The 16,172-nt window shown below is 38.8% G+C and overlaps 1 protein-coding gene and 1 pseudogene across 2 annotated transcripts; both read left to right on the plus strand.

Moving 5' to 3' along the window:
- Positions 1-1,276: 1,276 nt before the first annotated feature.
- On the plus strand, positions 1,277-6,896 carry Kcnrg (potassium channel regulator). 2 transcript variants are annotated; one of them, XM_055609823.1, is made up of 2 exons: positions 1,277-1,983; positions 5,533-6,896. In XM_055609823.1, exons 1-2 carry the CDS (start codon positions 1,406-1,408, stop codon positions 5,765-5,767), a joined length of 813 nt encoding a protein of 270 aa, XP_055465798.1. In that variant the 5' UTR covers positions 1,277-1,405; the 3' UTR covers positions 5,768-6,896. The 2 variants fall into 2 exon arrangements, with proteins under 2 accessions (XP_055465798.1, XP_055465799.1); XM_055609824.1 differs by lacking the exon at positions 5,533-6,896 and adding an exon at positions 4,730-4,916.
- Positions 6,897-8,852: 1,956 nt separating this feature from the next.
- Positions 8,853-10,345, plus strand: LOC129678883 (CDGSH iron-sulfur domain-containing protein 1-like; annotated as a pseudogene).
- The last annotated feature ends 5,827 nt before the right edge of the window (positions 10,346-16,172 follow it).

A 16,172-nucleotide genomic window follows, 5' to 3' on the forward strand; every position in this document is an offset into this window, starting at 1 on the left:
GCATCTCTGACACAGGGAATATAGTGCTTTGCCATCAAGCATACTATGAAAGGAATAAAAAATTGAACATATTGGATTCCCAGCCTTGTTTTAGAGGAATGATAACCTTTCTTATGACAGTATAAATCGTATAATTTTGGAAACTATATCTCTTTCCCTCCTGTTCTTTTTGACAAGTATGACTGGTACTCCTACTTTGAGCCTCCGAAGTATTAGAATCACAGTGAACTTTGTTCTTGTGAATTTTTCACTAAAGGTGATAAAACTGTTAAGTGACTGTGCATATGGGAAAGGCAGGAATTGGGAAAGCCATCTTTTAACTGGTACCTAATGTGGTTGTGTTCTAAAGTACCACAGCAACTGTATAACAAACCCTGTTCACTTGCCTACAGAGTTTCAGATATAGTAAGAATAGTCTGCCAGTAGAAGAGACAGTTAACACACATAAAGCCATCAAGTGAAGCGTAGTGCTGTCTTCTCTCCTCATAAGAGAGACCGATGCCCACAGGACATAAGTACTTAATTTTCTCACACTGCTCAGAATTCAAATGAAAACAAACAAAAAACACTCCTTAAAATTGCATTTTGTTGGGCTTATTTCTGTCATGGAAAAATAGGCTCTTGAAACCCCAGAGTGAAGTGGATTAGAGAGCTGTGTCTTTACCTCATAGAGCTGTGTCTTTACCTCATCCTTTGATTTGGTTGAGAAAACCTAAAGTGATCAGGGATGAGAAAAGCTGGCACAGAAAAGTGTCTTCCTTAGCTACCAGGTATAAGACAGTCAGCTAAGCTGAAAGTGAGGTGTAGGCTGCTCATTCTCAACATAATTCACGATCTACCTATTTATTACTAAGGGGGTTCCAAAACCAGATAGTGTTTTCTATAAATCTTACGTTGGCCACAAGGGCTTGGTAAATGCCTGTAGAGAGAGTACTTTTCTGCTTCTGGTGACTTTGAAATACAGATTTATGTTAGGGTTTCATGGCGGATGATTTCTTTAGTGCTGGAGCCAGAGCTCAAGGCCTCACACATGTTAGGCAAGTACTCTACCCTACCCCTGAACTACACTCCAGTTGCAAAAGGTTTCTTTCTTCTTTTTTTTTTCTTTTTTCTTCTTTTTAGTGGGTTACAGGAAAGGGATCTATTTGAAATCATGAGATATATTGACATTGTTTCACTTGTGTTTTCCATTTTATATACTGCAAGTTCCCAAGCAATGCACATTTGCAAACACAGCTATGAATACATTATTTGTTTTGACAATAGTTACCTTGGAATTTAGGTCTAGTTTTCTACCTCCACTTCCGTGTTTCTTAATCATAACATTTAAGGTAGCAGGTTGAGTTAGAGGGTTTTTATACATCTGTATTAATGGTTTGTAGCCACTAATGTGAAGCTAGGAAGAATGAGTAGTGGGGATTTGGTCACTTTGAACGTGGGAGGGAAGGTATTCACAACAAGGCGCTCTACCCTCAAGCAGTTCCCTGCCTCTCGGTTGGCAGGCATGGTAGATGGCAGAGACCAGGAGTTCAAGATAGTTGATGGTCAGGTTTTTGTGGATAGAGATGGTGCTTTATTTAGTTTCATTTTAGACTTTTTAAGAAATTGTGAGCTTTTATTACCCTCTGATTTTTCAGACTATCATAGGCTTCAGAGAGAGGCTCTTTTCTATGGACTTGATTCTCTTGCTGATCTCTTAAGCCAACACCTGCTACAATTAAGACCCACTCTCATGGAGGTGCACTTCCTAAACCGAAATACTCAAGCCTTCTTCAGAGTGTTTGGCTCTTGCAGCAAAACAATGGAGATGCTAACTAGGAGGATTACTGTGTTTGTAGAGCAGCCTCCAGCACTGGCCAAGAACAGTAACTCCTTCCCTCCTCAGGTGGCTTTACTTTCACTGCCTCCACAAAGACCTTCTCACCATGACCTGCTCTTCTACTGTGGCTCTGATGGCACTACTGAGAACCGTGCTGGAATCAGGTATTTTGAATGCTGAAGTCTCTCTTCTAGTCTAGTTTTCTGCTGTTTTTCTCTCAAAACTTAAAAGGTTTTTATGCCTAAAATTCTTGGCAAAAAGAAAAGAAAAAGTGTATTTAGAACAACCTTTTTTTCCACAAAACAAGTAGTTGTTTTCTAAACTTGGGCACTTTCAGACTAGGAAGTCATTGTGGTAATAAACCAAGACTCCCCAGGGAAAATAGAAACCAAGGTCTGTGTAGTTACAAGAGGAACTGATTCCATAGATTATATTCCATTGCTAATGAATGATTTAGAATGAGCCAGCTTATGTTTGGCTTGCACATAGGAGAGGTTCAGTGGAATGACCTGATTTCCTCATACACTATGCATTTGTTTTTTCAGAATTTAAATTTGCTGCTTTTCTTTAATAGAGAATATTTTTTAAACTAGTTTCAGGCAGATATATCTCATGGTAAATTTAGTGTCCTGTAATAGACTTGCCTCTGTCACTTTTCAAAATATTGGAATAGGCAGTCAGGATTTGAAGGATGACTGCCTTTTTGTTTTATTTTATTTGAGCCAGGATCACATTATGTAGCTTTGGCTGGCCTGGAACTTTCACTGTCTCTGCCCCCCAGTGCTGGGATTAAAGGCAAGCACCATCATATCTGCCTCCCCTGGGATCTAAGCTGATTTCTGTTCTGTAGTCAGGGACACACTACCTCATCCCCTGTTAAAAATGTCTTAATGCTGTGTACCATTACTACCAACTGTGAAAGCTGGTTTTAACTTTTAGGAGGAAAAAGAAAGCTTTCATGTGTTCTTTACTTGCAACATTTAAAAGCAAATCACCTTTGGGAGATAGACATATTTTAGAGGACTCAGCCTGTACAGTAGATATCAGGAAGGATTCCCACGATTATTTCTCCCACAGCACATCCCATAGTGGAGGACAATCTGCAGTATAATCAAGTGTGACAATAAATCTATACACTTTCTTATTTCTTATTTGGCCTTCCAAATACATTGAAATGTCATTTTGTAAATAGGTATCAATCAAATAGACCGTGAAGAACATCTAAGGTCCTATTGTTGTCAAACTGTTTTAAACTCTGCTTTTTATTTTCACTGGGGAGTAAGTACTTAGTAGAAAAATAATGCAATGTTTTTGTTGTTTTAAATTTCAATAAGATGACAATGACCATTTTTGGCATCCCTTTTCAGAAAGTTAGAAACCTAAGAAAAAATAGCATCCTTGATTTTAGGAGGACACATGATAGGTGAAAAGATGTCTTGGAAATACTAAATGTTCTTTCAAAGTTTAGAATTTGGAGGAACGAATTATCTTAAAAAACAAGGTTAAAACTTGAAATCAAATCACTGTGTGCACTCTACCAAGTGACCCCCCCTTTTGTTACATGTTTCAGAAACAGCACAGAGTGGTTTTTTCAACTCAATCTGAGAAAGGCATATTAAATTTTCATAACAGAATTTTTTAAAGATTTATTCATTCATTTATTCATTTATTTATTTATTATGTACAGTATTCTGCCTTGCATATATGCTTTTTCACCAGGTCTCATTATAGATGGTTATGAGCCACCATGCGGTTGCTGGGAATTGAACTCAAGACCTTTGGAAGAACAGCTGGTGCTCTTAACCGCTGAGCCATCTTTCCAGCCCCATAACAGAAAATTCTAAGACCAGAGCTACTTTTTTAAAAAATATTTATTTATTTATTTATTTATTTATTTATTTATTTATTTATTTATTTATTTATTTATTATGTATACAATGTATGCCTGCAAGCCAGAAGAGGACACCAGACCTCACTATAGATGGTTGTGAGCCACCATGTGGTTGCTGGGAATTGAACCCAGGACCTCTGGAAGAGCAACCAATGCTCTTAATCTCCGAGCCATCTCTCCAACCTCAGAGCTATTTCTTTAGTTAGTGTTTTGTTTGTTTGTTTTGTTCTGAGATAGGATCTTATATCCCTGGCTAGCCAGGAAAGTCTGAGCCTCTTGCACCCACCTTGTGAGAGCTAAGCTTATAGGCATGTTATCTCACCTAGCTACCATGTGGCAGTATCCCTATTTGTTTTAAGTTTGGAATTTCTTCTGTTTTATTCTAAAAGTACTACTTTTAGAATAGAGATATATTTTAAAGTGACATGAATATAACTGGTGGTTGGGTGAAAATTCTGGCCATTTCTACTTTTGAGTATATACCTGATTTGGCAGTTATTTATGTTTTTGCTAGTCTTCGCTTTGAATCTCTACATTCAGATGTTTTTGGATGGTGGATATGGTAGAATAAGTCTGGCTGGCTTCAAAAGTTCTTCATTGTGTTCTTAGCATTCTAAGTTGTTTGGTTATTCTCTCCGAGGTTCTTGGCTTTTATCTTTAGATGTCTACTCATGTGACAACACACTTTGGTTCAAATTGTGGTCTCGGGATTCTAGAGTCTCTGTTGTAGCCATTTTCTGATGTCTCCATTTTAGATTAAACTACATGAAAAAGTATAGTTTCCCTTAAATTTTTAAAAATAAGGTGTGGTAATGGAGCTCAGTGGAAGAGTCCTTACCTGGCATGTACTTGGGAGGCCCTGGGTTCTACCTCCAACACTAGAAAGAAGTTCAGGTTCTTGTTCTCTTTAGTTCATCCTCTTGTGTCTTGAAATCCTTTCCAATTTGGCCTCAGAAGGAATCAAAAACAATAGTTTTGGTTCAATAATTTTTTAAAAGATTTATTTATTATTTATACAGTATTCTGCCTGCATGTGTACCTGCACACCAGAAGAGGTCCCCAGATCTTATTAGAGATGGTTGTGAACCACCACATGATTACCAGGAATTGAACTCAGGACCTTTGGAAGAACAGCCTTAACCTCTGAGCCATCTCTCCCGCCTCTTGGTTCAATAATTTATTGCAAGAACATTATACTTAAAAAAAAAACAAAACAAAACAAAAAAAACAACCTACTGCTTGCTATTTGTAATCATAATACTTTTATGATACTCTGTAACTTCTGGCAAATGTTTCTAGCTGAATAATTTACTTTGGGGTAGATGAAATCCTTTACTACTGTTAAAAATTTGTATCCAACAAAATAAATGTTTTTTTGACATGTGCTTTGTAGCTTGATGAAGTTTAGCTGTTAACTATTGTTTCCTTTGCTGGCGTAGAGTTCATGAACATGACCTCAAGTGATCACAATTTCAGCCATGACCTCAGTTAATAACTAGGGATGTGCTCAAAAACTGTTTTACCTTCGTGAAACTATACATAGCTTTGGTGTCTGCTGACACTAACTGAAGCTTTTTTTTATCCTTGATGACAGACATTCTCTGTGCTGTACTGCCATTATTAAAACAAGCATGGGTATATATGCTAGTTGTGTGGAATCCTTACTGGGTAAAAGACTTTTCTGTTGTTGTTTCTGTTTGTTTGTTTTTTGGAGGCAGGGTTTCTCTGTGTGTAGCCTTGGTGTGAATAAGTTTCTAGGTGTAGTTTTGTTTGTTTTTAAAGGAATTCTTTGTAATTGTACACTTTTTTTTTTATGCCTCAGGTACATTTCCATAAAACCTGATAACCGAAAATTGGCCAATGGAACTAATGTCTTGGGCTTACTGGTCGACACTTTATTAAAGGAAGGTTTTCATCTGGTCAGCACTAGAACATCAGCGTCTGGAGACAAAAGTGAATGCTATGTCTTTGAAAGGATAAAAAGCCCTCAAGTCCTTGGGGTGAATAAAACACCCAAACCAGAAACTACCACCATGCCAGCGCCATCTGAGAAGTGACACTGTTCTTATTTGGATATTCCGTACTGGGGCTTGTATGTCAGATTTGTACTCAGTCTAACCTTGGGTCTTCTTCCCTACCTGTTTTCTTGCCTCTGGGCAACAAGGCTCCAGCAGTGCTTAACACCATACCACCTGGTCTCTCAAAACAGTGCTGTACTTTGGGCTTTGGCATTTGCTCCTTCACTGCCTTTCACCATGTACTCTCATAGCTTTTAAACATGTGCTCTGGACTTGAACTGTATCTAATCCTAGTTTAGTCATTTATTAGCTATGTAACTTAATGCATTTAACATTTCTGTGTTTCAACTTTATTAACTAGGGACAAAAAAAGTATCTCCCTCTGAGGTTATGAGGGTGGTAAAGTAGACAAAGTCCTCATTATGTTGCCTGGCATGTGGCAGGCACTGTTACAGTTACAGTTGAGATGTTTAGTCTATTATCATCATGGTGGGATGCATAGCAGTGTGTAGGCAGACATGGTGCTGAAGAAGAAACTGAGAGTTCTACATCTTGATCCAAAGGCAACCGAAGGGGATTGTGTGTCACACTGAGCATAGGAGACCTCAAAGCCTGTGCCCAATAATACTTCCTCTAACAAGGCCACACCCCCTAATAGGGCTTACTCCCTATGGGCCAAGCATTCAGACACATGAGTCTATCGGAGCCATGTCTATTAAAACCACCACAGTCCAACCCTCATGCATACAAAGTATGTCCACAATGACTAACTTGTACCCCCAGCAGCTGATCTTTCTGTAATGACTTATATGTCATCACAAAACCAGGTTTTCCTCACTTAAACGTAAGTTCTTTGAAAAGTTTCTAGTGCACATGCCTTTAATCTCAGCACTTGCGAGGCAGAGGCAGGTCTGTGAGTTCCAGGCAAAAGTCCAGGACAACCAAAGCTACACAAAGAAACCCTGTCTCCAAAAACAAACAAACAAACAAACAAAAACACCAAAACCCCAAAAAGTCCAGGACAGCCAAAGCTACAGAGAAACCATGTCTCAATAAAACGAAAAAGAAAAAAAAGAAAAACAAAGTTTCTAATGCTATTATACATAAATATTGTGCTAAACTTATCATACAGTATATAAATTTGTTGAAAACTTTGGAATAACATTTAAAATACACATAACAACTTAGTAGTGTTAAATAGTAGTGTGTTATATTTCTGTTATTTTCAATTTAGGATAAACAGCTACAGGAGAAAGCACTTTATCAAAAGGCCCCTAGTGTTTGCTTATAGTTGAGTGAAAAGCTGCTGTGTGGAAGCACTTCAAGTATGCAAGTCATTCGAGAACATATTTTAAATATTTCTCTTCGTTACTATGGCTGTGATGAAATACGTGACCAAAAGCAAGTTGGGGAGGAAAGGGTTTATTTGGTTTATACTTCTGTGGGGGTCCCTGCAAACACCAGAGCGGGTAAGTAGCCATCCTTGTGAGGCAAGAAGGAAATCCAGTTCAACACTATTTAGTTACCTGTGTTGGTTCAAACTTGAGTCTGACACAGGGCAGTTTATTTTGATCATATTTAAGTACAGTACAACAGTAGAAAAAAGCTTCCTGATAACAATTGTCACAACAAAGCTTAAGGTTGACAATACTAAAACTCTTTTGCAGAGAACATATGGCTTCTTCCTAAGAATGGGTTCTATAGCTTACGAACATAGGAGAGCATGTGGTGTGCTCTAGGTCATCATAGATGTCACCAAGCTACAAAGTACATGTGACATCTCCCTTAGGGATGGGTTCTACTGACTGAGAAACAATGCTAAAGATAAAGGACTAGTGAGGAAGTCTGGGATAAACATAACAGTCTGGGGGATTCACCAGGGTATTAACTACATCCACTCCCAGCATTCTGGGTGGAAAACAGGTATACATCTTCTCACTGAGGAGATAACACTGAGTGTTTAGCATCTTTGGTTTCCCTAGTGCTTATCTGTGAGCACAAGGACCCTTTACACACTTCCACCTTGTAGTTATTAAAGGAAGTCAGGACAGGAACTCAAAGAGGGCAGAAACATAGAGGCAGCAGCTGAAGCAGGGGCCATGCAGAAGTGCTATTTACTGGCTTGCTCATCCTTTCTTAGAGAACCCAGGACCACTGGTCCAGAAGTGGCATCACCTACAGTGGAATGGGCCCTCCATGATGAATCACTAATTAAGAAAATTCCCTGCAGGCTTGCTGACAGCCTGATCTTATGGAAGGATTTTTTCAACTGAGGTTCCTTCCTTTCAGATGACTCTAACCTGTGTCAAACTGACATAAAACTAGCCAGTGCATTATATAAAATTCTAAGTATTAAACACGGAGTAGGCCAGAAATCTTTATTCCTAAGTAGCATAAATTCAAATAAATGCATCACCACAACAGAAAAAAAAAAGTTCAAAGTTCATCAATATGGAATGAGCAATAGAATGAAGTATACAGGTCCTTGAAAAGTGTGAAGCAGGTAAAGGTGTTTGCTGCTAAGTCTGGTGACTCAAGTTTGATCCTGAGAACCTATCTGGTAGGAAAAACTGACTCCTGAAGGTTGTCCTTTGACTTGTACATGTTGTGCACACACACACATGTGCACACACATACACAGCAAATTGCCAAGACTGTAAAAAAAAAAAAAAAAAAAAACCACGAAGCAGAACTGGCTATAGTGGCACATGCTTTTAATCCTAGCATCCAGGAAGCAGAAGGCCAGCCTTGGCTACACAGCTATTTCCAAAGTCTAGCCAAGGCTATATATGGATATACTATCTCAAACAAAACAAAACAAATATGTAGCAGTTTATAAGCTTTTGAGGAAGAGATATCAAAATATAAGTGGAAAGAAATCCTTAGGATACAGGCTTGGTGTAGAGGTATATGCATTTAATCATAGTTCTCAGGAGGCAGAAGCAGGTGGATCTCTGTGAGTTCCAAGCAAGCCTAGTCTACATAGTGAGACCTTATCTCCAAACAAAAATTCTATGCTAAATATATGTAAAGGGTTTCCATTTATAGAAAAAATGTCTACACACATTTTCAGTAAAAACACAAGTCACTTGTGGAGGGGAAATTGAGTAAATGGAATTTAGGTATGGAAGAAAGACTTTCACTAGACCATGTAGGTATATGGCTATTAAAACTATACATTCATCAGTACCTCTCAGCTATAAACCCTGAAAACTGCAATAGTGACTGTCCTGTATGATATACTGCTGAAATAGTGACACACATGTTAAAATAACCAGCCACTCTCTGGTTGTATTTAAGGCCCACTTCATCAGATGGAACCCATACCTGACAGTGCTAATGCGGCCAAGAATCTGAGACTAGAGGAAAACCTCATAATATTGTTCTGCAAAAAGAACATAGCAGTAGAATGACTCCTAATGACATTTGGATGTAGCCATAGATCAGTGCCTCACTCAGCCCTCATCAGAAAAGCTTCTCGCAATAGTGTGGAGTGAGGGACTTTAGAGCACTCTGTCCTAAATGGGATATTTTCATCAAAGCCCTCCCTCCACAAGGCTCAGGCATTGGCGCAGAAGAGACAGTGGAAAGACTGTAAGAACCAGAGGCCATGGATGACTCCAAGGAGACAGTGTCTTCCAGACACAACAGAACTCATACATCTGTACTCTCACAGATTGTGGCAGCTTGAGAAAGGCCTACATAGGTTCAAGGCAGATGAGGTCCTAGTACCGAGGGGAAAGTAGACAGAGGCTCCCACCTCTAACCAAGAAGCTATCTGCAATTGACACCATCGACAAAGGAAAACTCACTTTTCTTCAATGGGAGTTTTACTGGGTAATAAGCAGTATTGGGAGATGGACAACACAAAATGAACTCAGTGGTATTTTTATCAACTTTTTCTCATAATCTTTGTTTGATCATTTTTTACTTTATTGGGTTTTTGCTTGCTAATTTTGATTTTTGTTTTGTGGGGATTTTTGCGTGTGTTTCTTGTTTTTTGTTTGTTTTAAAGAGAGAAAGAACATAAAGTTGGGTGGGCAGAGTGGATAGGGATGTGGGGAGCATCTGGGAAGATCCTTGAACTGTGTTTTCTGGGCTACAGATAACAAGAAAAAAAATCATACACACACCAAAAATAAAAATTGAGCTGTGGCCCTGAGTGGGCCCCAAGGTCACATCTTGCTCGGTACTGTGGTCCTCAACACTAGCCTGCACAATCTTCCATGGCCTTCCCGCTGCCCACACTGTGGGCCTCTGCTCCCACTCCACTGTGCAAGTTGAGTGGATTGCAGTCATTACGTTTGTTGCCTGGACAGCAGCACTTGGTTACCTGGCTTATAAAAAGTTCTACATTAAAGATCATCATACCAAAGCTGTGGTGAACCTTCAGATCCAGAAAGACAACTTAAAGTGGTGCATGCCTTCAAAATGGAGGTTGTAGAAGAAAAGGCCTTTATTGATGTTACTGGAGGTCCGAAAAGTTCCCTGTGTTGGGACTCAAAACACAATGAAGAGACTGGAGACAACATGGGACCTCTGATCATCAAGAAAAAAATAAACTTAACTGACAGTTTTGATGCTGCACTCCAGCATTTTGTGATATTGCTTGATTAATTAATTAAAGGCATGCCCAGTCAGAAATCTGTCTTATCCAATGATTTAGTCAAGGTTTCTATTGCTGCAAGAAAACACCATGACCAAAAACCCAGCTGGGGAAGAAAGGATTTATTCATCTTATACTTCCACATTGCTCTTGAGCACTAAAGTAGGTCAGGACAGGAACTCAAGCAGGGCAAGGCAGGAACTGATGCAAAGGCCACAGAGGAATGTTGTTTACTGGCTTTCTCCTCATGGCTTGCTCAGCCTGCTATCTTATAGAACCCAGGACCACCAACCCAGGGATGGCACCCCTCACAATGTGCTGGGCCTTCCCCCATTGATAAAATGCCTTATAGCTAAATCTCAGGGAGGCAATTCCTCACCTGAGGCTCCTTCATTCTGATGACTCTAGCTTGTGCCAAGCTGACACACAACCAGCCAGTACATCCAGCAATACTGAAAACCTTGATCTAACAAATCCCAATACTATCATCCCATCTAACATACATCATCATAGTGCCATGTTAAGTTTGCTCAGTCCTAATGGCACCACCAATAGTTGGGTCTCTTGCATTTTCTCACTTGTTTTGTTTAAGTTTCTATCCATCACCCAGTTTTATTTCTAACCAGGCATGGAAGATTTTTAGTTTTCTGGCTCTTTTTGAACCAGACTTAAAACCAGACAAAGTACAAAAATTTCCTATAAGTTTGCTGAAAGGTGCTACTAGAACTTAATTTTACTAGAGTTAAACACACTATAGAGTCCTTATATTATGATAAAACAGGAGCTAATTTGAGCAACCTTTAAAGTACATATGAAACCAAGAATCTAAAGCAGTAGCAGACTGTTTAGGACAATTTGGTAAATACAGAGTTTGCTCATTTCTGACTTCTATATCACTTGCATCTGACAAACTTTATCTTTGCTTTGTGTTTATGCCGATTCCCATACCAGAAACAGTTACATCATTAGAGGTATCTATCACTAGAGATTTTACTAGAGCTAAGGAAAAAAAATATATTTGCCAAGAGCAAATTTTAATAATGTAGAAATGTGGGTTAGAGCTTTGTTTTTAACCATTCATGTTTATTTTTTAAAAGATTTGTGCTTTACTTTCAGTATACGAGTGTTTTGCTTGCATGTATGTCTGTGCACCACGTACATTCCTGATGCCCAGATTTCAGAAGAGGAAATCAGAACCCCTGGACCTGATAGTAGTCAACTACCATGTGGGTGCCAGGAATTGAACCTAGGTCCTCTGTTAAGAGAAACACATGCTTCTAACCACTGAGCTCTGCAGTCACAAAGATCTAGGATCCTGATTTGGATAATTGAGATAATTTGGATAATTAAAAAAACAAAACAAAACAAAACTTGGGGTTTTTTGTTTGTTTGTTTTTTGATGGGGAAACATACTTACGAATTTAAGAATGGGTCTATTATTTAAATCTATTTGCCATCATCTTCTAGAATTTCTTGCTAAGTCTCCTTTGAAATGCCAGTTGTAGTCTTAGACAACTTATCTTCATGGTTTTCAAATGTTTATATATTTGGTTTTTTGAGAGAGTTTCTCTTTGTAATAGCTCTGGCTGTCCTGGAACTCTTACAAAGCAGGCTCACCTTAAACTCACAGAGATCTGCTTGCTTCTGCCTCCTGAGAGCTGGAATTAAAAGTGTGTGCCACTAAACCTGGCTAAATTTCTCTTTATTATTACAGCTCTTCAGACAGGATGCCAAATCTTTGTTTTAGGGTTTCTTGGAACCCCACCCCACTTCCATTATTTGGCTTTTTGCTTAAGAAATTAAAATCTTCCCATTTTTAAAGGTTTTAAGCTGACCAAATTTAGACTTTAATTCCTCAAATTCATTCCCTCTGTTTAATAGAAAAAAAATTTGTGTTATTAAAAACAGGCAAGTCGAACATGGTGACACTCGCCTTTAATCCCAGCACTCGGGAGGCAGAGGCAGAAGGATTGCTGTGAGTTTGAGGCCAGCCTGGTTTACAAAGTGAGTCCAGGACAGCCAAGGCTACACAGAGAAATCCTGTGTCAAAAATAAAAATAAATAAGAAAGAAACAAAAAATTAAGTTAAAGTTCAATAGCATCACCACATTTCAAGGGATTTTCCTATAAATGTAGGCTTGAAAGATGACACTTCTAGGAAAGAAGAAATAATTTTAATTTAGTTTTGGGAATATTTCATTTTACCACAATAAAATAGCTTATTTACAAACAGATCTATCTATAACTGTTTCAAATTTTATTCAGATTTTAAAAAAAATTTTTTTTTGAGGGTTTTCCCTGCTTTTTGTCTGTGCATCACATGCTTGGCTGGTAACTTTTAGAGGTCAGGAGTTTGCTCATTCATTCCTTGGAACTGAAGTTACAGGTTGTGAGCCACTATGTTCGTATTAGGAACCCTGGTCCTCTGTAAGAGCAACAAGTGCTCTAAACCTCTGAGCCATCTCTTTAGAACTATAAACCTCACTTAATGGAAAGGATTCATTGTCCTTATATTAAAGAGCTTCAGTGAACTTGTTTGCTCTTACTGGGTTTATGTGAACTACAGCCAAATTTGTCTTACTATCCTTAATTTTTAGTTTGGTAAAGTCAATGACTTTTAATCAAAACATTTTAGTGGCTTTTTCTGCTTTGTTGTTTGACAGGGTTTCTCTGTGTAGCCCTGGCTGTCCTGGAACTCACTCTATAGACCAGGCTGGCCTCCAACTCATAGCCAATGCTTCCCAAGTGCTGAAATTAAAGGTGTGTGCCACCATCACCTGGCAATCAAAGCATCTTTTAACTACATGCCTAAATATCAGTTCAAATGTAATACTGTAAAATAGGAGATCACATTCTTTCAGATGGTTCTTTGTGAGCTTAACCTTCAGCAACACTACCATCACTTACCAGAGTAAAAGCATGTGCTTTTACTTTAATCTTATCATGTGTTCCACATAGCTTATTTTTTACTTTGAAATAGGTTACATTTTTGGACATTGGGCTATGTAGCTCAGATAGGCTTCAAATTGTGCTCCTCCTCCCTCAGCCTCCCCATGGCTAGAGCTACAAGCAGGGATCACTGTGCCCCATGATTACTTTCATTCTCTCTCTTTCCTGATAGGATCTCCTATATAGTCCACTTTAATGTCAAACAAACAGAACTTCTCATCCTCCCAACTCTACCTTTCAAGTGCCAGAATTATAGGAATGTGTCAACACACCCAATTTTTTATGTACTAGTGCTTAAACTCAGGGGATTGTCTATGTTAGGCAGACATTTTACCAAATGAGCCACAGCCCTAGCCCCAAAGACATTTCTACTGGCAACTGTCTAATCTTCCTATAAGCACTTCAAATTAGTTTTGTACTGAGGGGTCATCTCATGTGGTACTTTGTCTACCAAGTGTGCTATTGCCAGACATGGTTTCGTACAATGTCTTTCTGTTTCGTTTTAGTTCCTTTGTCACATGCTCTAAGTAATTTGGTTAATTTTCCACCCTCAACCCTTACCTTTTTGTGGGAAAGAGGTATGTGGTATCCATGCTTTCAAAATTCACATCTAGAGAACAAGTCATAAAGCAAAGATAGAAAAGAAATTGCTTTGCCACAGAAATTATTTGTTGGTTTGATACTTAACACTTTTGGCTAAATTAGTCAAACACTTTTAATATCAAACATAAACCGACAGGAACAGGCTTTCCAAAAAAAAAAAAAAAAAAAAATTAAGGGATGCGGGTGTAGCTAGGTGTATTTTCCTAGTATACCTGATGTCCCGGAGTTGACTCCCAGCAATCCCTCCATTGTATAATATATAGGTGTAAATACTATATTATTTGACCCTAAGAGTTCAGGTTTTGTTTTTTAATAAACGTGACATCTGAAACATGTGAGCCTTTATGTAGACAAGTAGCACAGAATAAGGAACCCTGGTGGTGATGTAAATGTCTTATAATACCAAAAATGTATTACATAAAAGCTATAATTACACATAAAAAACAAATTTTTATCCCATTACAAAAATAATGTTCTTACCACTTGGGAGATAGAGGTAGGAGGATCAATCTCACCTATGTTCAATTCTTGTCTCAAAAAATCAAAACACATAAGCAAAAAAACAATATAACTTAAATGTTGTACCAGAAACAAAATGTTGCACAATTGGTCATTTTCTTTGCCTTATGTTTGTGTATGTGCATATGCCACGGGTATGTATGTGGAGGTCAGAGGACAATTTGGAAGTCAGTTCTCTTTTTCTACTACATGGATTCTGGGATGAGAACTCAGGTCATTAGGCATGGCAAAGTTACATTGTCCTCTAAGTCATTGCACTGGCCCCTACTTGTTAAAATATTTATTTTTACAGGTCACTGTGGCACATCCTAGCACTTAGGAGGCAGAGGGAGAGTTCTCTGTGAGCAGGGTCTCCAGCACAATGAAACGTTGTTTCAAAAAAAATCTTTTTTTTAATTATGTGTATGCATATGTGGCTTTATGGTTGTGTGGACAGGTGCTCAGAGGCCAGAAATGGGAATTATAGGTGGTTGTGAGCTCCATGGTGTAGATGCTGATAACTGAACTCAGTTTTTACTTATTATGTACACACTCTTCTGTCTGCATATACACCTGCATACCAGAAGAGGGCACCAGATCTCACTATAGATGGCTGTGAGCCACCATGTGATTGCTGGGAATTGAACTCAGGACCTTTGGAAGGACCACCAGTGCTCTAAACTGCTGAGCTCTCTCCAGCCTCCTGAACTCAGATCTTTACGGAGACATTCCACCAGCCCCACTTTTAAATCTGTGAAAGCTTTTTTGATCTGATTTGGCTTCTTATGAAAACGTTCTGATAGGCATCTAGAAGTTTATTTTAGCCACTTAAAAGAATAAGGAACCCTGGTGGTGACATGCAATTCTTTTTCTGTGGTTATAGCAATAATGGTCCTTAAACATTTAACCTGGAAGTGTTTCATTTTGAAAAAGCTTAAAAAATTTAAATGTGGTGGTTTGAATAGGAACGGCCCCAAAGAATCATGTGTGTGAACACTTGGCCCATATGAAGCGGGCACTATGAGGTATGGCCTTGTTAGTGTCAACTGTGTGTGTGTGGGGGGGGGGGGGTTTGAGGCCTCATGCTCAAGCTCAGCTCAGAGCAAGTCTCCTTCTGTCGTCTAAGGATCAAAAGCTCTTTCCCCAGCACCCTGTCTGCCTGCATGCTACCATGGTTCCTGCCAAAATGATAATGGACTAAACCTTTGAAGCTGTACTCCAGCCCCCAATTTAATCTTTTCCTTTATAAAAGATGTTGTGGTCATGTTGTCACTTCACAGCAATGACACCCTAATGGCACTAAGTTAGCCAAGCTGGACTTGAATTCCTAATCCTTGTGCCTTATCCTTCCATGAAGCTAAGATGATACGTTGATGCCACTAGGCCTACAACTTTCAACCACTTGTTAAAGCTGTTTAATTTTTTTTTTTTTTTTTTTGTCTGTTTGTTCCTGGTTTTTAATCACATCTGGACTCCTGAAGAGATGCACACATCTGGAATACTAGTTTCAATAGAAATGAGGGTGGCTAGGAGGTAGTGGTGCACAACTTTGATCCCAGCACTTTGGAGGCAGAGGCAGATGGAGATCTAGGAGTTCGAAGCCAGCCTGGAATAGAGTGAGCTCCAGGACAGCCAGTTACACAGAAAATTTCTCTCAAAAAACAAATCCCTCCCCAAACCCAGCACAGTAGTAATTCTATTATTTAGTGGTACAGTGGGTGTAGACATACTAGTATAAGCCCTCTACCACTAAATCAGATCTCAGGGGCTTTTTTTTTTTTTTTAAAC

Source organism: Psammomys obesus, unplaced genomic scaffold, assembly GCF_907164565.1.
Source record: "Psammomys obesus unplaced genomic scaffold, mPsaObe1.curated_primary_1811, whole genome shotgun sequence".
Lineage (NCBI taxonomy): Eukaryota > Metazoa > Chordata > Mammalia > Rodentia > Muridae > Psammomys > Psammomys obesus.